This window comes from Pteropus medius, unplaced genomic scaffold, assembly GCF_902729225.1.
Source record: "Pteropus medius unplaced genomic scaffold, Ma_sr-lr_union100, whole genome shotgun sequence".
Lineage (NCBI taxonomy): Eukaryota > Metazoa > Chordata > Mammalia > Chiroptera > Pteropodidae > Pteropus > Pteropus medius.
In genome coordinates, this window is record NW_024340696.1 from 28339950 (window position 1) to 28365118 (window position 25169).

Genomic DNA, 25169 nt, shown 5'->3' on the forward strand with positions numbered 1-25169 from the left:
TGTCCCAGACAGGCCAGGGGGTAGCATGGATGTGGAACAGGTCTGAAAAACACTGCAAAGGCTTTGAAAACAGAACTGATTTTGAAGTCACAATCCACAGAAGCTGGCTGGAACTCGAGGCCTGAACTCAACCGGGTCAATTGCCTGTTAAAAAAAATATATCAATATATTTTGATATATTTGATATATAAAAAAAATATATCAATCTATAGTATTTAAACACAACTCAGAGTCTCGTAAGATTCAAAATTTCCAGGAAACAATCCCAGACTATCCAGTATATAAAGAATCAAAAAATTCCAATTAATGTGAGGAGAAGACAATCAACAAATGCCAATGCAAGTATGACACTGATGCTGGAGTTATCTGACAAAACCTTAAAAGTGACTAACTTGAAAAGTACTTCAAGGAGTAAGGGACTACACTCTTGAAACGAAGGGAAGAATAGGAAGTCTCAGCAAAGAAACAGGAAGTATAGAAAGCCAAATGAAAATTTTAGAACTGAAAAATACAGTAACGCAAATAACAATCTCCGTAGACGGACTCAATAGCAGAATGAATATGACATGAGTCAGTGAATTTGAAGATAAATCGATTGAAAGTATCCATCTGAACAACAGAGAGAAAAAATAATTTGAAAAAAAAAAATGAAAAGAGCCTCAGGGACCCGAGGGACAACATCAAGAAGTCTAACATTCAGTCATTGGAACCCCAGAGGGCGAAGATAAAAAATTCAGTGCAGAAAAAGTATTTAAAGCTGTAATGGCTGAAAGATTCCTAAGTTAGACAATAGACCTAAACCTAAAGATTCAAGAAGCTTGGCAAACCGTAAATAGGAAAACTCAAAGAAATCCACATCCGTACACATCATAGTCACACTGCTAAAAACTAAAGACGACAAAAACAACAAAAAAGCTGAGTCTCTGTTAACCTTGTGATAGGTCCTGACGTTGGGCCAGGGTCGAAGTGGCTGGGTAGGAAAGGACACAGCCAGCCCATCCCACAGGGGAGCCCCTTACCCTGGAGTTCCCTCCTCATTAAGACCCGGTTCCACCTCCCCAAGTCCATCTAACTGTCTCTGGCAGCAGACAGCACACAGGCTGAAACCCAAATCCACAGCAGCATTTTGACTCCCTTCTTCACCAATCTGCTGCCTCTTCATCATTACAGTGTAGGCCAGGAGGCAAGGGACCAGAAATCAAATCAACTCTGACAAGAAAAAATGTACTATAATTCAAGCAGGCCCTGATAATTTTTAGAAAGAAATTAAAAAGAGAAAGAAAAAAAAGAAAAAAACAAGGAAGGACAAGAAGGATTAAACGTTCAGCTCTAGATTTATCTCTAAGTTATCCTGGTAAGTTAGAAACAAATGCCAAACAAATTTGAGCTAGGTTTTGTTCTTAAACTGACATCTTTAAATTCAGCATGTTTTGTGTGTGTGTCAAAATAGTCTATATGGTTTAGGTTTTTATCATAGACAGTAAAAAGAAAAGCCAAATTCCCAGAGTAGAGCCAGTGAAATGCAGAGGTTTGCACTTGTTTTCATGATGTGGAAACTATATAGCATCTGCGTACATAGTAAGCACTCAAATGCCAAATCATGGATCTCACTGGGGTAACACATCACCCAGGAAAAGGAGGGAGGAGTTTCATTCGTCTTGTGAAAGTAAGATTATATAAGAATTCCTAAGAAAGCAAGTGGGAATTTAAAAACAGTATGAACCACATTTTTAAAAATTCTCTCTCTCTCTCTCTCTCACACACACACATACACACACACACGCATTACACACACACACACACACACACACACACACAGCCCTATACTATATATGCACCCTATTCAAAACACATAAGGTACCCAGATTTTCTGGGCCTCGAAATCCTAGAAACTTAACATCATCTGAATCAACATCAATCTGCTATGAGTTCATGGACTTACTTCAGTCAGCAAAGTTCAGCCAGTTAACAAGCTCCCAAACATTTACCGGTTCCCAAACCATTAGCTTCTCAGGATGCAAGGTCTGCAGCACCCCTCTAAACCCATTTCAAGGATCCTTGGATCTTGAAAGCTGCCAAAGCCGAAGGAGACGTGGAGTTAGCAGACAGCAGGGAGAAGAGAAAAACCACCTGGAGGGAGGGAGAAGAATGGAGAAAGGAAACGAGGAAAAGAGGGGCATGAGAGGAGAGAGGGGCTGCTTCCCTAATACCTGCACAGCAATCTCCATCCTCCCCACGAGGTCACCTGGAACTCAGGGTTGTCCATAGGGGGTACCCAGAACCCGCTGGTGGCTCTCAGTCCACATTGGTCCCCAAACGACATGCCAAACCATAGGTCTCCCCAAGTGTTCCCTCACTGTGATCCTGAGGCTACAGGTCACATCCATGCAGATGCCCTCAGTGGGTTTCCCAGCCTTAGAGCCTCTGCTGAGTTTCCGAGGTGCCATGTCGAGCAGAACGCCTGTCAATGGTAAAGCTCAATGCTGCTGAGCAGTTCTACAGGAAAGATACTTCAGTGCCTGAAACACTTGCTCACAATTCTGTATGTATGCATGCAGGTATGTATGTACGTCTCAGTTTTAGGTCTGCATTCATTCATTATTAACTAAATCTTTTGTCGTTTTCATATTATTCATGTTTTACACTGTCCATGTCGCCACTCTCCGGCCCTTTTGATAGTGATAGAGTATTTGGTAGCCTGAGTGAATCCTGCTGACAATTAGAGATAAGACTCTGGTTCTGGGACATTCTTCACATGATTCTGTATTTATAGAACATTTTTATGTCTGAATGTACTCTAAGTTATAGTGCCTGACAAGTAGAAGCAGCCCAATACATGTTCCTTTTTTGTCTGTGGGCAGCTGCCAGCAGTATAAAACAAGGCACAGAGAGCTGGCCGGACAACTCTGGGACCAAAAGCACTTAAGCCTCAAACCTAAATGGTAGGAAAGATCTACAATCTTTATCACTAAGTGGCCCTTTCAGGAACCTGAAGAATTGCTAAAGGAAGCAGACCTTTTTGGAGGCCAATTATTTTTGGGTTTGCCGCTGTGTAACTCTTTGGCCTCCGAGTTCTTTGGTGGCTGAGAGTGAGAATCTCCCAGGTTAGGAGGGGAGCTGCCAAAGTGGCAGCTGACCTTGGCCCAGTCCCCTTTCCCCATTTCAGATGGGAAATAAAAAGAGTAAAGGGGACAAACTGTGCAAATAAATATAGCAAAATCTAAAATGATGAAAAGTTTTACCATATTTCTTAATTGTATGAAAAGGAAGGACTAACATTTTTTTGCATTAAAGAAAAACGAACTTCCTTCCACATGGAAGAACTTAAAAAAACAAGCAGGTTATAGAATCCAGAATAGAAACTATTTCCAGCTTTAAATTTTACTTGTTCTATATTTATAGAGAATCACGGTATTTAAAGAGACTTTAAAGATAATATAGACAGACACTTTTATATTATAATTAAAGAAAATGAAGCTCAGAGAGGTGAAATGACATTCCAAAGTCATACAGGTAGGAAGAGGCAAGGATTTGACTCGGACCCAAAGCTGTAGGATGGTAGTCCCACACTTGCTCTGCGACACCATGCTGCCTCCATCCCAAGCCTCAGAGTTTTATCTTCTCCATACCTAGTTTTCCTGTTAATATAGACAGGACATGCCTAATAGCAACTTCAGAAGGGATTCACAATGGCTGTCTTGCACTGACACATTCATACATGCAATAGGTAACATATTTATGAAAGTCTTTATATATAAGATATGGAACACACCAAAAAGTTTACCAGTGGCTCTGAAAATGTCATAGACGACCAATCCTCAATGAGTTAAAAAGGAGGATTAGAATGTGTCAGGAGAAAGGATTCAGGCCTTTCTGATAAATGACAGTGATATAACTCAGTTGAGGAAGGGTCAACCTGAGTCCCTGAAGGACTCCGAGAAGCTGAGATCTTGCCTTGCACCCCAACCCACCCACAGTGGACATGAGGCATGAGCAAGAAATAAAAGTCTGCTATTTTAATCCACTGAAATTTTGAGAGTGTTTGTAACTGCCACACAATCTAGCCCATCTGACTGATACAGGTAACTAAAAGATGGTTACCATTATCACGAATGCATCCTCACAGAACCTTCACCATCAGTGATTAAATGGTAGGCCAGAACAGATCCTTGGTCTTACGGATATTCTCTGATAGGGAAAGAAAAGAGGAGGTGTAACCGAAGATAATTCACTGCTGATAAAATTCAGAGAAGTTAGAAAGTGCTCAGATAAAGAACATAAGAACAGCCTGAATACAAAACAAATCCTACGTTCTGGTCTGCTTTCCTAAGTGCATTCTGCCCACAACATGCTGTGCCAGGCCTTTTTCCTCCTACCCAGAATTCTCTCCCTTATTCCTTAGTCAGTTAAAAGTCCACTTATTCTTCAGAGTCCATTTTTAGTCCCACATACTTCTCCCAAATTTCCTAATTTCCTACTCAAGCATCTACAATGCACAAAATAAACTATGCAAAGCAGGTGTTTAGCAATTATTGCTTATACTTCTCATTCTGCTTAATCAAACCTTTGGGAGAATCTGTTTCAAGTGTGTCGATCTTGTTTCTCTAACCAGACTACAAGCCTTGTGAGGACACCATGTGTTTTGCTTCTTTTAAAGTCCCCCACAGAAATGACTCCAAGAGACATTTTTACATTGATTTAAATGCCAGGGAGGAAAGAACATGATATAATTCTTGGGGTTGAGGACAATTTTTTTATTACTCTGGAAGAAAATAGGGAAATTCATTAGCTGAGCTTTGTGGTTATACCTTAATCTAACTAAATACAAATACTCTTTATTTATTGGGTAGAAATAAATGATTATAAACCCTAAATGTCTTTGATCCAGCTTTATTCAAATTAAAATAAAACCAGAACAAGTAGTTTAGCAGGAGTCCTGAGAGAAACTGTGAAAAAGTGTTGTTGAGAATTTCAAACATTTCATTAAAAATTAACATTTGTTTTGATAGATTAAAAAGTTAATAAATATTTGCATACCAGTTATAAAATTTAAGCTAAATTTGTACAACTTCTATACCTTGAAATCATAAAGTTAGAGTTTATCCAAATCTATTTGTTAAGAAGAGCACAGAGCTTTCCTATAATATTAAAAGTTTGTTTTCATGATTCCAAAGATTGTCAGCATATAACCTTGAAACTATAAATATTTGTTACTGTAAATTTTATTTGTAAGTGCAGAAAAATTAATTGTTCAGATAAAGGTAAAAACTATGTTTGCCATGGGAGGCTGATCCCACAAAGCCTTGCAGACACTGACCTTCTGACCATAACTGCTCTGACCTGGTTCTGAACACTCAACCTGCACAATGCTGGGCAGATTCTCTTAAAGTTAAGTACATGCACTCCTCCTTGTAGGAATTTATTTTACAAATTAAATTAAGTAACTTCAATATGCTTTCAAACATGGTGCACGATTCTGATTTTCTTCAATGTCTATTACAGTAGAAGCACTCTCAACCTGTCTACAAAACCAACTTGTCTGATTAGTTGACTCTCAGTATTTTCTCTACCTGTACACTCCTCCTGCTACCAGACTAGCTGTGTTTTCATCAGGAGTCATTTGGTTTGTTCCCACACCAGTTTATATCAGTTGTACAAGTTACTGAAATTACATAATTTAATTAAAATTTAGGTAAACTAATGAAGTCTGTGCACAGAGAGCAAACAGGTTCTCCTTTCTATAAAAATCAAGTCAATTAAAAGCTAGGTGCTATTTTTAAATACTGTTGTGTTAGGCATCTGTGAAGTAACTGTAAAAAAGAATAACAAGAACACTAAAATCTAGAGATGTTCTGCATTCAGGCTGCTTCACAAGTGTCAAGTTCTTGCTCCACTTTGAAGAAAACAAATCTGGCAATGGTGGGTGATGCAGTTCAGATGGGTTTTTACTAGAAACACCAGAACTCCAGCCAAGGGCCATACTCAGAACAAAAGACTGGCAAACAAATGTACATGCATATGTTTTAAGTTAAAATAGACTGTGTGTACTTTTGTGACGATATTTTAACCAACTCTGTATAACTGACCAATTACTATGAATTAGTGACTTTGGATATGATGCTTCTACTCGACTTGCTAATTAACATGGTTGTAGAGATTCCACAAGTGCTCAGTTAGAGACTGCAACATTATTAATCAATTTATATGCTAGACTACTGTCAGTGCACAGCTGGAAAAATAGAAACATAAAGCAGGACTGTGGACAAGGTGGAAGACTGGAGGAGATGACCCATAACTTCCTTTATGTTTGTTTTCTCAAGAAGCTATGAATTCTTCCACCTTTAAGTTTTTGTTTGTTTTTAGCATTCAACATTTTTTCGGCATAGAACAAGAACTTATTTACAAATGAAATAACATAAAAATCAATACCAGGGAGGAACCATTGGCTACTACTCTCAAAACAAAACACAGCTCTTCTTCAAGGTGTAGCTTAAGAAAACCAAGGAGAGCAGAACTGGTCATCAGTAGAATCGCACATCTCAGCACCACATCTCAGCACCCGGCCAGGCCAGGGGTGGTCCCAACTCTACAGGCTGTTGCCAGGTCTCCGGTTTCTACCTCCTGAGATCTCAGCCCAGTCAACAGTGAGGTGATTCCAGGAGCAAAAAGCCCATGGAATTAGGGCAGCTCTTAGTGAAAGGAGAACATAGTGTTTGGAACATCTACCCCAACTTTAGGAATCAACCATCCCAGTCATAACTGATATGTCTCAACCAGGCACGCGTGCCTCCCTAGGGAGGGAGTGGTCCTTCACAGGAGGCCTGGGGTAAGTGAGGCTGAGATATCTGTGTTCTGAGAACTCCTATGAGAGATTCTGATCCACTCTCGAATTAAGAATTTAGGGCTTCATGAGGTCCGTGAATGTCCTGAAATCAATTGCAAATGAGTGTGTATGCAAACACATGTTCAGTATTCTGGAACCCTTGTCCATTGCCTCCATCAAACTGTTTTCATCAAATTTTCATAATGCGAAAAATGTGAAGAATCATTGTTCTGAAATCAATCCAAGTCTTCACTACCCTGGCTGTCCACATAGTCCAGAGGAAAGCCGAGGAGAACCTGGACATCAGCAATCCTGCACAGAGGCTTCCTGTTGTATTTCTTTCTTTCTCACTCCAATTTTTTTCCTCCTAAGCTCCAATCTGTTCTTATTTCTGCACGTCTATTTTTAAATTGAAAAACTTTGATTTCAAAATAACTATAATCTTAGAACTCCTCAGATAAAAGACACCGAAAATTCAATTTCCAATTTTCTTTACCCCCCTTCTCCCATTCCTCATGGTTTTGTTATTAAAACATTAAAAAAAAAAAAAAAAACTTAAGAGCATTTTTTGATCTGTTTTTCCTATTAAGTGAATGACTTGACCAAACATACATACCTTTATTTTAATTACCAGCATCCTGGCTTGCCTATATTTTTTAAATGAATTTTTCATAGATATAATACTCTTTTTTCTGCTCTTTATCTCAACACATTACCATCCTAAGGAAGGATACAATGCTGTGTCGTTAAACAGGCTCCAGTCTGTGATGGTGGTTTAGTTTTATAAATACCAACATGCCTTATCCAGGAGTAAGGCCCAGACATTCAGATTTTCCAAAACAATTCTCTGTATCCAGGGTACCCAAATAAATTCAAGCACTGCAGTTTCAAAACTGACGTAGCTCTCTGCTCCTGATTGAGGTTAATGTTTTCTAAATGCATATTAGTTAAATAAGCTGGGTTTTTTTTTTTTTACTATTTCTGTACAAAATGAATATTCACTGTTCAAAAGAACATTCCCTATCATAAATACATAATCAGTTCGAATTTGTTCTTAAGCAATGTAAGTCCTGCTTGAAATTCCAACTTGACAAAATAGCAAAAATTAAGATTTAAACTATTTTAGTTGACTTGGAAATGATCTAAGATCCCTTAATATCAAACTTAAAATCTTGAATGATCAACATATTTTGCAGAGATCCAGATTTCAGAATGGAGGTAGCCACAGTATAGAGTAGAAATAATATTAAATCTGACCTCAGCCAACCCAGGTTACATTTTCTATTTACCTTAAACTTGTTATTTAACAGATTCCCTCTTGGTGGAATGGAAAAAACACTGGTCTCACTCATAAGGCCATTATGAGAACCACTTGGGATGGTCCAGAGCAAGCCTTTGGACACAGGGAAGAGTTGTGTAAAAGCAAGGTATTGGTATAACTACTGTTCCCTTTAACACAAAATGTACAAGGTGCTCTTGTACATGTCCTTATGAATAAAGTGACAAGAGTCATGTGAGTGAGAATGAAGACAAGAAAGAAGAACCAAGGTAGCCAAAGCAGAAGAACTCACTCATATAAAAGGTGCAATAGGATGACAGGTGCTTGGCCACATCTTTTGACAAAGGCCCGGTGCTCTGAGTCAGTGCTTTATGCAAAATGCTCACAGCTTGAGGTTCTCACTTATCCAGCAAACGCCAAGGTCCTGGCTTCCTAGTGGAGAGCTGCCTATGTCAGACTCTGCAAAGCATCTTCCAGGCCTGAGAAGCGGTTGGGAGAGGAAGCATCATGAAGTTCACCAGGTGAACCAGTCCTGAGGGGCCAAGCCAGATGATTGCTGGAGAAACAAACATATGGACTCCACATTTCTGCTGAACGCACCCGTGTCCATCAGTGAGCACCATCAGGCTGGGGTCTCAGGGCTCTCTCACGGTTCATTTGTCTTTATTTGAACAGAGCAGAGCATGTACTTTCACAATTGTCATTCATTCATTCCATGGGCTTCTGAGAATTTTCTTAACTGAAATATAATTCACATACCATAAAATTTACCACTTCAAATAATTAAGTGGTTTTTTAATATACACACTGACTGTGCAAAATTATCACCACTGTCTGAGTAATCCAGAGTATTTTCATCATCTCGAAAAAAAAAAAAATCCATTCCCAGTAGCAGGCATTCCCCATTCCTCCCTCTTACCAGCCCCTGGCAACCATAATCTACTTCCTATCTTTATAGATTTGTCTCTTCTGGATATTTAATTAAATGGATTAATGCAATATGTGAGCTTTGCAACTGTTTTCTTTCACGTAGCATAATATCTTCAAGGTTCATCCACGTTTTAACATGTATAAAACATCATTCCTTTTTATGGCTGAATAATATTTCATCATATGGACATAACATATTTTGTATATCCATTCATCAGTTGATAGACATTCACGTTGCTTCCAACTGCCAGCTATTACGAATAATGTTGCTATAAGTATTTGTGTAGAAGTTTGTGTGAACATATGTTTTCTATTATCTTGGGTATATATCTGCAAGTGTAATTGCTGGGTCATTTCCGGGCAGTCTTGAACCTAATGTTAATGTCAGCACTCTCTGTGAACTCATTTCTATGGCAGACAGAAGGAAGCACAGTTCACCAGGAACCCCAAAAGTCAAAAGAGGAAATGAAGACATGTATGAAGGAAAAAAGGGGTTCTGCGTAAAGCAATATATTGTTTTCCCCAAAATGCCACTAATAATATAAAATAAAATAGCAGTAGCCATAGCTAGGATGAGGAGACTAGCACTGGACCCAAGTTGGCACAATCCTCCTAATAATAAGAACAATCGACATGTAGTGAGAGGTTACCACATCCGAGGCACTGTGCTGAGCACATTATGTGAATGGTCTAATAGTCAAGGGGATGGGGAAAACATGATTTTTGAAAACAAACACTGATTGCAGCCAATTGTGCCTTCCTACAGAGCGGCATAATTCATCTCCAGGCCAGATGTGGAAGGAGAGAGGAAAACAGAGGAAGCTAAATTGCCCGAGTAAGAAAATGACACGTGTTTGGAATTTATTTGCTGGAAGCGTAAGAGAGTACTAGCATGGGCGGTGGGGGTTTGAAGGCTTGAAAATGGAAGAAAGAGATTGATGTGTAGATTAGAGATAGCAGGCAGGGTCAATGGTGCAGGAGTCTAAGAAGAAAACACAGCCTGAAAGAAATCCTCAATGGCTAAGAAAACTTCAAATAATCAATTTTCAGTTGCTTTTGTTTTGAACTGTGTTAATATCTCCCTCTACAAAGCCTGTGTTGGTGTCATTCTGGGGGATAACAGAAGTGGGCAGCGCAGAGCAGAGAGGATAAAGCAGTGGCCAGAGGTGAAACACTGAACTAGGAGCAGTAACTCACAGAGAGAGACCAGAAAATGGAAGCCTCGGACATTATCAGAACACCGCAAGGGAGGAAAAGTACCAGATCTCTCAGCACGTGACCCAAGCCATTTTAATTTAAGTCTTAAGGGAAAAGATGACCCCCGAAGCTGGAAAAGATGGGGTCATCTGACTGTCACGATATAATCTAATAATCTTATACTTATGTTAGAAAAAGTCAGTAACAGGCAGTGTAAACAAATACCAAGATTTAAACCACTTTAATGTTCCCTGCATGGCAATGACCTCATAACAAAGACCTGGAAGACTTTATGATGACATTCCCAAGAATGGTTACAGAGGACCAAAACATTTTCTCCATGGCCCTCTTGAAAGTCTAGGACCATCCTTCTCAGGCTTCAGAGGGAAAACGCTAGCAAAAGACTCTCATGGATTTGATTGGGGTCACTGAAGGTCAGTGGTCACCCCCACCTGGAACAGCCACTTAGGTGACTGACCCTGAGGCCACTCCACAGCAGGGGGAGGCAAATGTTTTCTGTAAGAGCCAAATAGCAAGTATCTTAGACTTTGTGAGCAAAGAGGCAGAATGAAGGATATTAAGTAGGTATTTATATAACAAGAGAGAAGACAAGCTTCTACATTTTATTGATGAAATTCAAAATATAATAATTGTACGCAAGTTTTTCATAATGTAGGTCTACTAATGAGAAGAATGGATTTTTTTACAGCATTTATTTCATTGGACTTCAAAGTTAGTGTTTCCTAATATCAAATCAATTGCAAATGTTCATCTATAAAAACCATTCTTAGCGCACAGGCCATAGAGAAACAGGTACAGGCCGATGTGACTCCAGATCTCTGTGGTCTAGTCACTGTTGTCTGGAGCAAAGACAATGCTGGATGCTCTGTTCCAAGAGTCTGTAGTATAATAATACCCTGATTCAGAAATTAGAGACCTGGAGAGGATTTTGGAATAGCTCTCAGAAGATGCAGATGTTCCTCAAACTCACTGGTCTAGTACCTCATTGATTGAAATAACCATTCCTTCAGCCAATATTTTCAGCACATTTACTATGTGCTAGAACTATCATTGTCATTGGGGATATACTGGTGAGCAGGACAGACCAGCTCCCTTCCTTCTTAGGAGATGAGACAGCAAACAAGAATTAAAGAAATAAAAAAATATCAATGATAATGCCATGCAGAAAATAAGAGAAGGTATTAGGAGGGTGACTGTGATAGGAAGCTACTTTGGATAAAGTGGTTTAGTAAGGAGTTCCTTTTTCTCACCATTCTTATCAATCCTTGTTTTAGCAGACATTTTGTATTCTTCCCCTGTTTATTGGTAGGATTTATCATCTTTCTGTGTGCTCACACTCTCTCTTTCCATAGATGATAGGTAGGTAGGTAGGTAGGTAGGTAGGTAGGTAGGTAGATAGATAGATAGATAGATAGATAGATAGATAGATAGATAAAGGTAATATTTCAGGTTTCCTCTTCTGTTAGTTCCTGGTTAATTCCCTGTGTGTTTTTCTGTTCAGTTTTCTTTTTCTTACTGTTTTGTTGGTGTTCTTTTAAATTTGTGGATATTAATCCTTTATTGGTGATATGCATTACAAATATCCTCTCCCAGCCTATGAATTGTCTTTAAACTTTGTGGTGTCTTTTGTTTAATTTTTAGCTAGTAAATAATCTACTGTATGTGAGAATGGATTGTTAGCTGCCTGTCTCAGTGAGAAAAATGAAAAAGTCATGGATTTTGAGTTTAAACCAATTCCATTCTTTATAGCTGCGTCTTGCTCAAATGTATTAATGTCTCTCGGCCTCAGCTTCCTCGTCTGCAAAATGAGGACCATTCCTACCTCACAGATTTGTTGTGAGAATTAAATAAAAGAATATACACAACTCCCCTAGCACAGTGGCACCCTCACTCTTAATTTGTATGTTTCGTGAAGGCCTTATAGTTCCCATAATACCATGTATAGAGTCAGTACTCAGATTTTGTTTATTGTGTTGGTTAAATTGAGTTTATCTTTAAAATGTATATAAAGTACCAAGGATAATAATGTGCACTTAGTTGATAAAAATGTAGAAGACAGGATCAGAAAAAAAGTTTAGCAACTAGCTCTTTAATCCACAATTACTCCACTGGCCTGAACTAAGGAAGTAACAGAGTTATAGTTAGTGGCACAGTTAAAAGGAGATTTGTAAACATTTTTCTGAGTGAAAATTATTTTTCGAAAGCTTAGAAATACATTTATCAGTCAACCCTGACACGGACCAAAATTATTTAACAGCATGTTGTAAATATATTTATAATTAGTTTTGAGAGGAAAAAATCACAAACTGGTATGAACAGGTAAGCCTCAACCATTTTATAAAAAACACGTTATATGGGGAATAAATTTATAATAAAAATGCTAACAAAAATTTGCCGGTTACTGCTAGCTTTTATTTAAGATTTTTTAAAATATATATTCCAGCTCCTCTGATGGTTGAGCATATTCTATGTGCTTTAAATTTCAAGAATAATAAGATAAATATTAAAAATTCCAGTGACTTTTGGGCTTTACACCCCACAGACACACATGCCTGTACCTTTCTGTTGCCTGCGTGCCAGCCAGCAACATGGGGTTGAACAGAAACAATCTTCCTTTACTGAACTATTCCCACAGGCAGTGCTTTCACCTAGCGTTCTTGTTTAATCTTCACAGCAACCCTGTGAGTTAAGTACTACTACTTTTTTACAAAGGAGGAAACTGGAGTTCAGACAGAGTATGCCGCTTGTCCGCATCCAGTAAGTAGAGGAGCAGAATTTAAAATTCTGACATCAAATGTAAAAATATCCCATTTTACAGGTGAGTCTGCATCAAAATAACATAGTTGCATGCTATTTGCAAATCCACATAAGGATTTCATGTGGTACCTTCACTGGTTTCTCCCATATTATTTCCAAAACTGCTGAATGAAGAGGTCTCCTTCTACATATGATCTAATCACTCTGTGCTCAATAAGCATAGATTTTGCTAATTAGAATTTTTAAGTGATTTGTTGTGCTTCACTCAAAGTAGATGAAAAATAAAACTACTTGCTGTCATATTGTGCACAATATGACAACATTATACAATATGAATATTGCCTCTGATTTGTGGCCAGATTCTGAAAACACATTTGGAACTCTTTCAATTTGCTCCAACTAAAAATGATCACCATGAAAATGGACTTTAGCATGGAGTTTGATTCATCTCACCAGAGGCCTTCAGCTTATTCACACTTATGACTTTATTTATTCAAATAACTTGCTTTTTTTCCCCAGGGGGGGAAAAAAAAAAAAAAGACCTGCAAACCATCATCCCCTTACTGCTCTGTGCAAAGAGTCTAACATAAACAATGTCAACAAGAATCACTGCATTTAACAAACTCCAGGACACGCCACAACACTGTTTAGAAGATGTAAATTGAGTCTTGTTTTATTTCGCTGTTCTGTTAAATTCATATGTCTGCTTCATTTTAGATCTAGGCCTCTGAAAAGAGCTTCCCATGCTTTATTTAATACTGTCGAATGTGCATAATCAGCAAAGCGTTCAAAACAGCAAACGTGAAACATGACCTAGACGATGTCCATTTAGGTATGGATGACTGAAAGATACTGCAGTGGCCACAAGTGCTGCTCGCCAGACATTTCCAGCTCTCTGACTTCTGAGCACATGGCAGGCCTTTGTCCTCCTACACTGGGTAGGGCCCAGCAACCAGCTCTGGCCATTGGACTGTGAGCAGGAGTGCTATATGTGGCTTCCAGCCAGGGCATTTGATAATGCCATGCAAGATTCTCCAGAGCATTCACCTCTCTGCCGAGGTGACGGGCAGTGCTCCAGATGGTGGCTGTGATGCCAGCCTGGGGTCCAGAGAGAGGAGAATGACAGCACAGAGCAACACTCCACGCCCGACAACCAGGAATGGATACATAACATGAGCAAGAAACACACCTTTGTTAGGATGAGCCCTGAGATTTCAGGGTTGTTCGCCATCATAGCATAAACTGGGCCTTCCTGCCCCATATCACAGACAAATGGGGCCATGAAAAAAGGCTTGCTGTCTTTAGTGATAACTTAGCAGATTTGTGTAATTTAGTATCTGATGCTAAATATTATTATCTTGTCAGGGAAAGGTGCCTCGGCCCATAGTTCACTTGGACCCCAATCATCACATTCCAAAATATGAATTAAACAGACCAAGCAAAACTGAAGAGGGAAAGTTAGAGTTGTAACCTTCCAAATTGTCAGTTCTAATTTATTGATCTGCCCAAGTTCTTAGTTGTAAATAATAGAAACCACTCTGGCTAGTTAAGTAGAAAATAAATTGATTAAAGATTTATTTGTTTACAGAATCTTAAAGGCAGGAACACCACCATACACACCAGTGTAGACTGCACTGCCCCACCGCTGGGCACAGACACTACAGCTCATTTCACCACCTGGATGCCTGGTGCCTTCACTAGAGCCTCAGCCACTCTGCCTGCCGCTCCATGGTCCTTGTGCCACTTGAATTTCTAAGGTGCAATCCAAACTCTCATATAGGTGTTTCTGAATGGTGAGGCCTAGGTTACATTGGATGCACTTTAGGTTCAAGGAAAAGTTGGGAAAAAAATTTGGGGGCTTTTTTCTTAGGAAGGTGAATTCCCTAAACACAGGAAGGAAATCCAAAGGTGTGATCAAAAAGAATGATAAATACCCACTCCATCTGCAGTAATGAGCACTACAGATAACAGGTCTTCAGTGTTCATGTCAGTCTATAATCAAGTTCCCAGAGCCTTCCTTATTTCAGACAGCTCTTCCTTCAGTTCTACCCAAGGGCCCTTCCAATGAATCTCCGTTTTTACTAGTTTCAGTTGGGTTGAGTCACTTGCAACCCAGACAGTCCTGATAACTCTACGTTAAAGAATCCCAAACTAGCCAGCTGAAAACGGGGCTGTACTCATATACTCTGAAGAATTTTTCATATCTTTTTTGGCAAACTCTCCCTGCATTGACGGAAAAAAAAAAAATCAAACAAAGAACATAAGACTAATTTTGGTTTAAGAACCCTAACTGAGATCGTAGGCTGCATACTAATTATATTACTTTCTCTATTAAAAGTCCTCACAAATAACTTTCCTAAACAAACAAACAAAAAAGGAAAAGAAAAAAAGAAAGAAAAATATTGCATCGACATAGAGCTTGTGTGCATATACCCAACTGAATAAACAGTTAACTAATAAAGAAATACACACACTCACACAGAAGCATAGATCCAGGCTCTGGGATTATTATTAAAACAAAACAAAAAACCTACACTCTATTTCTAGGTGCTCAGGTCCAAGATCCCTGAACTGGACTCATTAAAATAATAGAATAAAATATGAGGATCTTAAAAACCTATAGACAAAACCGTGCAATAATTATACTGAATACTTAAGGAACGCCAAGAACTTGACTTCTTGCGGTAACTTAGAGAAAGTTCCCCCTTTCTCTAAGAATGGCTTCCATGATAGAGAGGGGTTCTTGCGCTATGTTTATGACTTGCGGCTAGAGCTAGCTGATCTAGGGTGAAAATCTAAGAGGCTGGGCTGGAAGTTGAAGGAGGTGAGTCTGGTTATGGTAGCACTTTAGAGAGAAGGTCAAGGAAAAGTGGGGTTTTCAGAGCAGCCCTACTCCTTCTCTCTCCTCCACATGGTGGTCACTTAACTCTTCATCCAATTCAGTGAAAAATTCCCAAGTGTTCTCAATAATTTTTTTCTTTCTATTTTTTTTTCTTAAGCTAGGCCAGAGTCTATTTTTCTTGTTTGCAACCAAAGGAACATTATATTAATTAAGCATACTCTCCTACAATTTTACTCTCCCCAGTATCCAATTCCAGTCTTAGATAACTCATCTTTCTTTACTAGGAATGACTTAAAAGGACCCTCAGCTTTGGTGCATCTAGTATTTATGTGTCATGCTGCCATTGCGTGTTAACAGCATTAACCTCGCTGTCACTTTATAGGAAAAACGGTTGTTAATTTTGACATCTGGTTCAGGGGTTGCAACTTCAAATGCCTTCAGAGATCAAACAGGTTTGGAGAGAGTGCTGAGCTGCACTCCACTGGACACCATATGCCTCATCTAAAGACATTTATGCTCCAATACTGAAAACACTATGTGGCTCAAACAAAATTCTTCATAGGTCAAGTTTACCCCCTGTGCCATCAACTAACAACCCAGCTTGCTATTAGTTTAAATTATATATGGTCCTAGACTGTAAGGCTCATGAAACTCAATTATGTTACTGTCATTTGAGTAGGATAAAAATGCTTCTTGGGCAGCAAATTTTCCCATCATCTTTTAGCATAAAACTCCTTTGACCATTAATGGAACCAACGAGAACTCAAGGGCTTCTTTTTAAAAAGCTGAGACAGAGTCGCCATCCCAGAGGAAAGGCCTTGAACGTATTGCTACATGAAACTATGGAATGTTTGACTTGGCCAAAATAACCTTTGGACTGGGTCAAGCCCATGTTGTGTTACAAACAACTGCTTATAAAGCTAACAAGAAAACAGACCTCCTCTCACAAGGACTGATAATAACGGACATTCTTTAGAACTGGTAACCAGCCATGTATAGCTAAAGAGTAAATTAGCTTGTTAACACCAATAGAAATTCCTTTCTTCTATTTACGTAATTATTTCTCTTCCTTTTCTCATAAAAACCCATTACCCTCACCCCATAATTGAAACACTATTTGGGTGTCTGCCAGAATCCGTTCTTCTCAAACAGCTATTCTTTGATCTCGAATAAACACTTGTTGCCTCTCTCTTTGGATTTTATTTTAGGTTAACAGAGCTTATCAACGCTGGTAGATTCCTGCTTTAGTGTGGGTCTCGTGGTAAATGAAGTAGGCTCCTATTACTTTCTATGAATCACAAAATAAAGAGCCAAACTACTTATAAGCAGGGGGACTCCAAAGGTATCATAGCACAGATGGAAAAATTCAAATACCACTCTCAGCAGTCTTCAGTTTACCTACACAGCTCTGATTCTCTTCACAGACTAAAAAGGAAATCCAATTCAAGAAAACTGATAAGGCTTTCTTTTCCTTGGAGAAAATGGACTGGACAAATTGCACTCAAAAACCTAAAAGCTCTACCAGCAATTGCTGAAAAACAATGGAACCTCCATTAGCTGTTCCTTTGCCCACAGAATGCTCTCTGAGGAACTGCGGGGTTTGGAGGGAGTACAGAGGCCCATTCCCTCTTGAAGGCACATCAAAGTTTTAATCGAAACCTGCCTTTCTCTGCAAAACTAAGCAACTGCTATTTCACACCCACATATTGCTGGAGAGCATTCAATTACCCTCAACGACTTTGTTTAAAATGAAAATGCTTTGCCTCCTGAGGACAGTGTGATGGGATTGATTAATGTTGTTCCCTGACGGACAGAAGTGTAGGTACACAGCAAAACCCTGAGCACTGGGAACGACTGCTGGGCTATATTTCACAAGCAATTCAAATCTACCTTCAAGTATTTTGCAAAGAATAAGGATTTCTAAGGCAGTTGGATCTATCAAGAGGGGTACTATGCCATTTTTCCTCTTTCTTCCTAATGATAATCACAGAATTAGAAAACTAAAAGGAAGACGATAAGTGATAAAAACCAAATTTTGCCATATGGTTTTCAAGAGGAGAGGAAACAGCTTTGTTTCTTTCTTTCTTTCTGACACGCTGTTCCAAAAGATCTATGACTAACAAACCAAGCCAGCACATCGCTGGGTTCCATGGCTCTGTGACTCAGAAGTCACTTTTCTATCCAACATATTAAATGTCAGGAAAATATCTTTGATAAGAGAGAAGAAATTTCTTCAGGAAGCTTGGCTCCTGTATGAGTGCCTCTCCTGTGCAAATGAGCCATATATTTTGCTGCTGTCTTTTAGGTGGATTGCCAATATGTAAGAGAAACATCTATCCAAGACTGCATAAAGGAGCATAAATCATAGAGACCATATCTTAGTCCACTGTAAACACCCCCCAAAAAGCTTGACCCATGTAATCATAGTAAAGAAAAACCAGGGAGTAACATAGACAGAAAACAAGGAGGAGGGAAAGAAAAGAATTATGGTGATATTTTTATGCATGTGTAGTATGCAGAATTAGAAGACAGAGCTCTGATAGACTGCTTAAAGCCTCTATAATATACAAAAATATATGGGTTCCAGCCTAGTCCTAATAAAAAGGTGCAGTACTTATCCATTATGTATCATTAGCCCTCATTTCACAGTGCTCTAAGATTAGAATCCCTGATATGAAAGAGGATTTAATATTTAGAGCTAGTTCTTGCATGGCTTAGTGAAAGAAGGGATGAGGCAAGAGGGAAAGAATTATGAGGACTAAATTTCACTTCTCTTTTTTATAACAGATTATTTTCTTTAAGAGAAGCATAGCTATGATTAAAGTGGCAATATAATTGCTGAATTTTTGTGCCTCTAACACCTGCAGAGGAAGCATGTTGACAAGAAACACTCGGCAACCCAATTATTTCATGCAGGTTTTCATTCACCCAGAAAGCCATCTTCAAAATAGAATGGAACTTTTTCTCCTTCACCAATTTGGTAGGTGCCTATGGCAAGTAACCAAGAACCTAAACAACATTGTTTATCGTTATTCTCAACAAACAGAGGTTAAATAAAATAAGATCCAAGGAGTTTAACACATAACTTCCAAATTTTAATTATATTGATTTTTAATGGTGTATTTAGCTTATACTTCAGCACATCTTGACAGGAGGCTAAAAAGGAACAAGATTTGTCTCACAGGGGGGATAAGGGATATTGAGCTCTCTGTTCCCCAGAAGTGACAGAACAGATCAGATAACTGATCTTTCCAGTTTTGAGGAACATTTTAATTCAATCAAAATGGGAAAAAAACAAATTCAAGATTCCCACTATCTAGGAATTTGGGAAAGTCAGAATGTATACCCAGAGAATAAGTAAATAAATAACTAAACAGCTAAATAAATAGATAGACAGATAGATAGATAGATAGATAGATAGATAGATAGATAGATAGATAGATATTTAGATAGATAGATAGATATAGATAAATAGATAGATAGATAGATAGATAGGAAATCCAGGGAAATTTTTCCTTAAGAGACTGAAAATTTAAACAATATTTTAAAAATAGCAATAAACTCATCACTTCTTTCTTATATTTTTTTAACCAAAGACTAAATTTAGAGTTACACATAATAGGTTGAAACAGATTCTTCTATTTTTTACGTATTGGTGTCTCAGGAGTAAGCATTTACTAGGGGTCACTTTGGAAAACACAATCCTTCCCATCAAAAACAACTCTGGAGACAAAACATTCAATCTGAAATAGATTACTAGGTAGCAATATTTGCAAAGCAACTCACAACTCAGAATGCATTTCCGTTGTCACCCCAAATTGGGGGAAGATCAGCATGGAAGTAGGATTGATATAGGAAGGTTTCCAGGTGATAACCTTGACCTGAATGTTCAAAGATGGAAAGGGCATGAATCATAGGAAAGGAGGATGGAGGCCCTGCGGGTGAAAAGAATCAGCATAAGACAGAGGAATGGAAACAGGTTATAACAACAAATTACAACTGGGAGATGGCTGAGGCTAAAGACCTGGAACAGATTAGTGAAAATTAAAGTTACCATTATTGCGTGCTTACAACACACCAGACTATACAAATATTTCCTTTTGGTTTTTTTTCTAATTTAATTTTAATAACACTGAGCCCCAGGGCTCAGATTTGAGGCTTTCATCTTTGATAGCCACCCTCACTCTCCAGTTGATCTCTATGGTCTCACGGCTTTGGCGCCACTGTACACTGATGATCCCCACAACTCTGTCTTCAGCCTGAACATTTCCTCCAACTCCAGCTGCCAATTTGACATTTTCACCTGGATGCCTAAAAGATATCTCAAACTCAACATGTTTAAAACCAAACTCTTGATTTCCATCCATTACTCCCAAACCAAAAAACTAAACGACAACAACAAAAACTACTTCCTCATCTACCTTTAGAATAGATCCAGAATCAACCACACCTCCATTTCCACCACCAGCTCCAAGACATCACCACCTCCAGCTTGGATCACTGAAGCTTCCTAAAGGTGATGGATGTGAACTTCCCCTCTAGAGACCTTCTGAGTCTGTGCATTCCAAACTTTTCCATTTACAGGACAAGCTCCAGTTATAGACACTGTTGTCCGAAGCGGAGACTAAGAGTGATTCTTGGACAGGTGACAACAGAAACAATGGAGGCTGAGAGCGGATGTGAAAGGAAAAGTGCAGGGGGTTGAGTTATCAAGGATAGGACATTTGAGGACATCCAGGGGGACAAAAGAGCCTGAAGTCTTACAAAATATCAAGTCCTAGGTCAAATGTTCCCTCTCATTGGGTAAAGTTGAAGACCTTAATTATAGCACTGGTCACATTATTAGAAGCTTGTGCTGAGTGCCTCCCCCACTAGACTTTAAACTCATTTTATGCCCCCAGCACCTGATACAGGACTTGGTAAACCCTTAGCAAAAGTGTGCTGGATGCATAACATGTTGTAATGGGACATGCATTAGGAGCATGGAGAAAGAAGTGGCTGCATTCTTCTGGAAGAGCAAATTATGACTTTATATAGGAATTGAGGTTTGGGAGCTAGGGAAAAGTATTTGAGCTTATCCAGGAAGATAACACTGATGGTGTAGACAGGGACAGCAGTGGTGTGAAAAGACAGAGGGCAAGGCTTGAAGAGGAGGTCGGGGAGAGGAAAGCAGAAGAAACAATTGGTGGAGGAGACGTGATATTGAAAAGTAGGTTAGAACTAGAAAACTAAAGAATGTAGCAGAGAGTCAAAGGAAGAGGTTTTTTTCTTTTTCTTTCTTTCTCTCTCAGAGGAGGGGTGGTGGGGAAGGGGGAGAGAGATGTTTAAAAGAAAAGAGGAAAAGCCAGGCAACAAAGAAGTTGCCTCAAAGTATGTGGTTGGGGTTGATGGGTATAAGGACCAGGCAAGTTCATACCTGTAGTTCTTAATCTTTTCACTCCCAAGTACCAAGTAAATTATTGAGCTCCAAAAGGAGGAAAGGAGGCCAGAGGCTTAATAATGAGAGGTTGAAACTGAACTACTTAGTGAAATGTGAGCCAAGAAGTTAATGAGATAGGAAGACCAACACTGTCAAGTGTTGTAAGACAAACCCAGGTTATTACTTCAGTCCTACAGGTTTCAATTAACTCCCCATTAAGTGGTGCGGGGGGCTTGACTTCTCACCCCGCGCCAGCCACCTTGCCGTCTGCAGCGGAACTCAAGGGAAATTCAGCTGGAGAGTGAATCTTCATCACCGCGATGAAGGAGGTGAAAAGCCATTCGCAGTGGATATCCACCCAGCTTTGGCCAGGACTCGAGGAGAAAATTGGGGAAAGTACAGAACCACAACTTCTTTCTTTTCCTTTCCATGCCCACCACCCATACTCTCCCCTCACTAAAATTTAAGCTCGGTGAGAACAGGGCTTCACTGCTGGATGCCCCCAGTGCAGGGAGCCTGGCACAGAGTGGATGCTCCGCAAATAGTGGTTGGATAGTGAATGAACTCTGCTGTCTCACTTCATTATGTCTGGGCACTGAAGGATGCTACCAGTGGAGTCGCCTGCGAGCGCGCAGGATTACGACTTTTTTAAAGGTCTCAGTGGGGCAGCCCGCGAAGCCGGGAGCAGAAGGTGCCGCAGAGCGATCAGAGAGGAGAACTCGGGTCTAAGGCCCAAGACCGCACAGTTCGCAACTGACCTTACGGCGGGGAAGCCCGCGCGGGGCACAGCAGCCCGGCTCCGGCGTCCCGCTCCCGCCGCCCCCCGGCGGCGCTCGGCGCCCGCTGCGCACGTAGGTCACCTGCCTCCTGCTGGCGCCGCGCGGCGGGCCGGGCGCGGGTGGCAGGTGCGGCGCGGGCGGCCGGGGCACCGGGCCTGGCGGGGCGCTGCGGGCTGGGGACCGGGGCCCGGCGCGTCGCAGCTCCGCGCAGAGCCGCAGGCCGAGCAGCAGCGCGGCGCCGAGCAGACAGCGGCTCAGGGCGCCGCAGCCCCTCCCGGGCGGCCTCTCCCTCGCCATGGCCCGGGCCGACCCCGGCGCTGCGCTCGGCGGCCCGCGCGCGGCGCCCGGCCGGCAGCAAGGATGTGGCCCGGCTGTCCCGAGCTGCCAACTGTGGGAACTCCCCCGAGGGCCCGGGAGCGGACTCGGACCCGCCTCCCATCCTCCCGTCCAAAGAAACCTCCGCGTAACCTTATCCTGCCTGCCGAGCGCGCCCGGCCGCTGTAAGGGGCGAGGGGCGGCAGGCTAGGCGAGGTCCCAGGGAAGCAGGCGGTTCGGCTGGGCAAGAGCCAGAGCCCAGCCTTACCTCGGGGGTCCCTGAGCCTAGCAGAGCTGCAGGCTACACGTTCAGGCCTCCAGAGCCTAGCAGAGCTGCAAGCTACACGTTCAGAAAAAGCGCATTCCTAATGGGAGGGATCCTGGGCCATAACTTCATTTTCTAGTATTAGTTTTGATGAAGAAACACGGGATGAGGCTAGGTGAGCTGCCAGGTTTCGCTATAATGAACAAGTTCCGATTTCAAGCAGTTTATGCCATTAAGAACAATATAAAAATACATCGCATTTATGCTCAGGTTCACAACTTCTCTCCCTCAAGAAAGAAGGGAGAGGGGAGGAAAGAATAGCGCCCGTTCAGTGCAGAATAATCAAATTAGAGTTGTTCCATTTCTAAATTCTGCCTGAAGCCAATCGGCGCTTTCTCTCCGTGTTATGAAATGGGGGGTGAGGGAGGGGGGTGAAGGAGAGGGGAAATGCTAGCTAAGACATCTGACAGCAGGGAGAGAGAACAGAAGTTACCATGGCATGATGTAAATCAAATTAATTTAGCTCCGCTCACACACCTCCCTGCTGTCTTGCAGAGATACAGAGGGACAAATTCATCTTTCGGCAAAATGCTCCCCAGCTGGTATTTTCATCACCACCTTGACCTTAATTAATCAGACTGAACGTTCACAGCCTGAAGTCCAGTGTTGGCTGTTTCATTCTCAATCGTTCGTAAAATTCTTTCCCACAACCGGTTTGCGGTTTGGGTTTGGGGTTTAGGCTTAGGTTTGGATTTCGGTTTTCTTTAGCTCTGGCCACATTTTTTCATGCTTTACATTTTCATTTTTTATGCTTCCATGCGAGACTACCCCTGCTGACCTATCCTCCCCGCTTAGCAGCCTGCAGAAAGGATAACACAGACCAAATATGGAACCCCCTCCCACCACATCTCATTTGAATTTCGGGAATTTTCCATCTGGGAGCCCTCCTTTCTAAAATCCCTCTGGCTTACGAAAGACCCAATTTATTCTTTGTCACTGTACAAAGCGCTTGGGCTATTTCCTCACATGGAGCAAGACTTCTTAATCCAATCTAGCCATTCTCTGGGCACGCCAGGTCCTCAGGCTCCTCAGTGTTTCATTATGAATTGACTTTTTTTTCTTAGAAGCAACCCTCCAGCTGTTGCAGATGGGCTCTGTTTTAAAGAACCCAAGCAAGTACATTTTTTCCTGACACAAACTCAAAGAGAAAACCTCACATCCTGTGTCTATTTAAACAACTTAAGCTGCAGTATCAGACTTGAAGTATGTCTTGAATCAAGATTCTGCCTTTCAGAAGCTGTGAGACTTTGGACAAAGTACTTAACCTCTCTGAGCCTCAGTTTTCTTACATATAGATAGACCTGTATATCTAGTAAGACTACAAAGAGTGCATACAATATTATATGATTAGTACCCAAGTTATACCTGGACCACAGAAGGTACTCAATTAATAGTAATGATTTTCTATTATTTACCATTTAAAAAAATCCTGGGTGTTATCATGCAAAACAAAATTTAAGTATTGATTCCAAGGTAGGTAAATATGAGAAAGTATAAGGAGATTTGTAAATATTTTATACAGTCTTCTCTGGAATTAGGAGTACCCGACAATGCAAGAAACAACCATTAAGACGCAAGAGTCCACAAGCACACTCTATTAAGGTGTATAATTGTGTAATCTTATTTAAGACACAATTTTTATTGTGCTTCATAAAGCTGGATCACCTATGTCTGTTGCAGATTCAATATTTTTCTTTTCTATGCAACCAACATAGTGCCATAATCTTTTGAAAATTATGATACCACTAATGTATGCCCTCTGCTCATCTGTTGAGTTACTCTCCAGAGGAAAAACAAGAGGAGTAGCCTATGTTATTAAAATGGAGATATTTTATAAGACTCTGGAATGGGGGTAAAGGGGACAGACACACAGAACAGTGTAGCTCTTGAAGAGAATGGACAAGATGACCTTATATTTTCCCTTATCTCATGTCTATGATTCTCTAATAATGTTTCCATTATGAGAAGAAATCTAAATAAAATGCAATATTTAAATACTGCATTTTTTTCCTATCTTTTGCAACTGTTTCTATGTGTTTATTACTAATAAAAAAACCGTTTATATGTATGTAGCATCATTAAGTTTCTAAGAAGAAATCTCCCATTTTTAACTTTCACAAAATATTTCCCTGTGTCATGGACGATAATGAATAGTGAAATGGGTCAGTTGGCAGACTGGAGAGGCAAATGTGATCACTGTCATAGCTGACAAGCAATCTTTCATTCATGACCTTTGCTTTTCTCATAAAGTTGAACTTGTCTGGGTCGTTTCTGGATATGTTTCAAAAATGCAGATAATCATTAACCATTGAGTCGTACATTGGTTAATTAAACGCACAGGTCAGTAAACCACAAAAGCAGCTTTCATCAGATCACAAATTATATCCTCCTTGAGGTTTCAGCCAGCAAAATGAATGAAACAGAACATTTTTGCTGCTAATCTCCTAGAAACCATGAATTTCAATTTGCATACAAGCTGTAG

General features: G+C 40.3%; 1 protein-coding gene across 1 annotated transcript in view; it reads right to left on the bottom strand.

The window, feature by feature from the left end:
• The window catches only part of METTL24 (methyltransferase like 24), a 95418-nt gene extending 73074 nt beyond the window's left edge, over positions 1-22344 (bottom strand). Inside the window, exon 1 of the mRNA XM_039870309.1 lies at positions 22027-22344. Within this exon, the coding sequence (XP_039726243.1) occupies positions 22027-22344 (318 nt within the window). The remainder of the gene's footprint in view (positions 1-22026) is intronic.
• Between the last annotated feature and the right edge of the window lie 2825 nt (positions 22345-25169).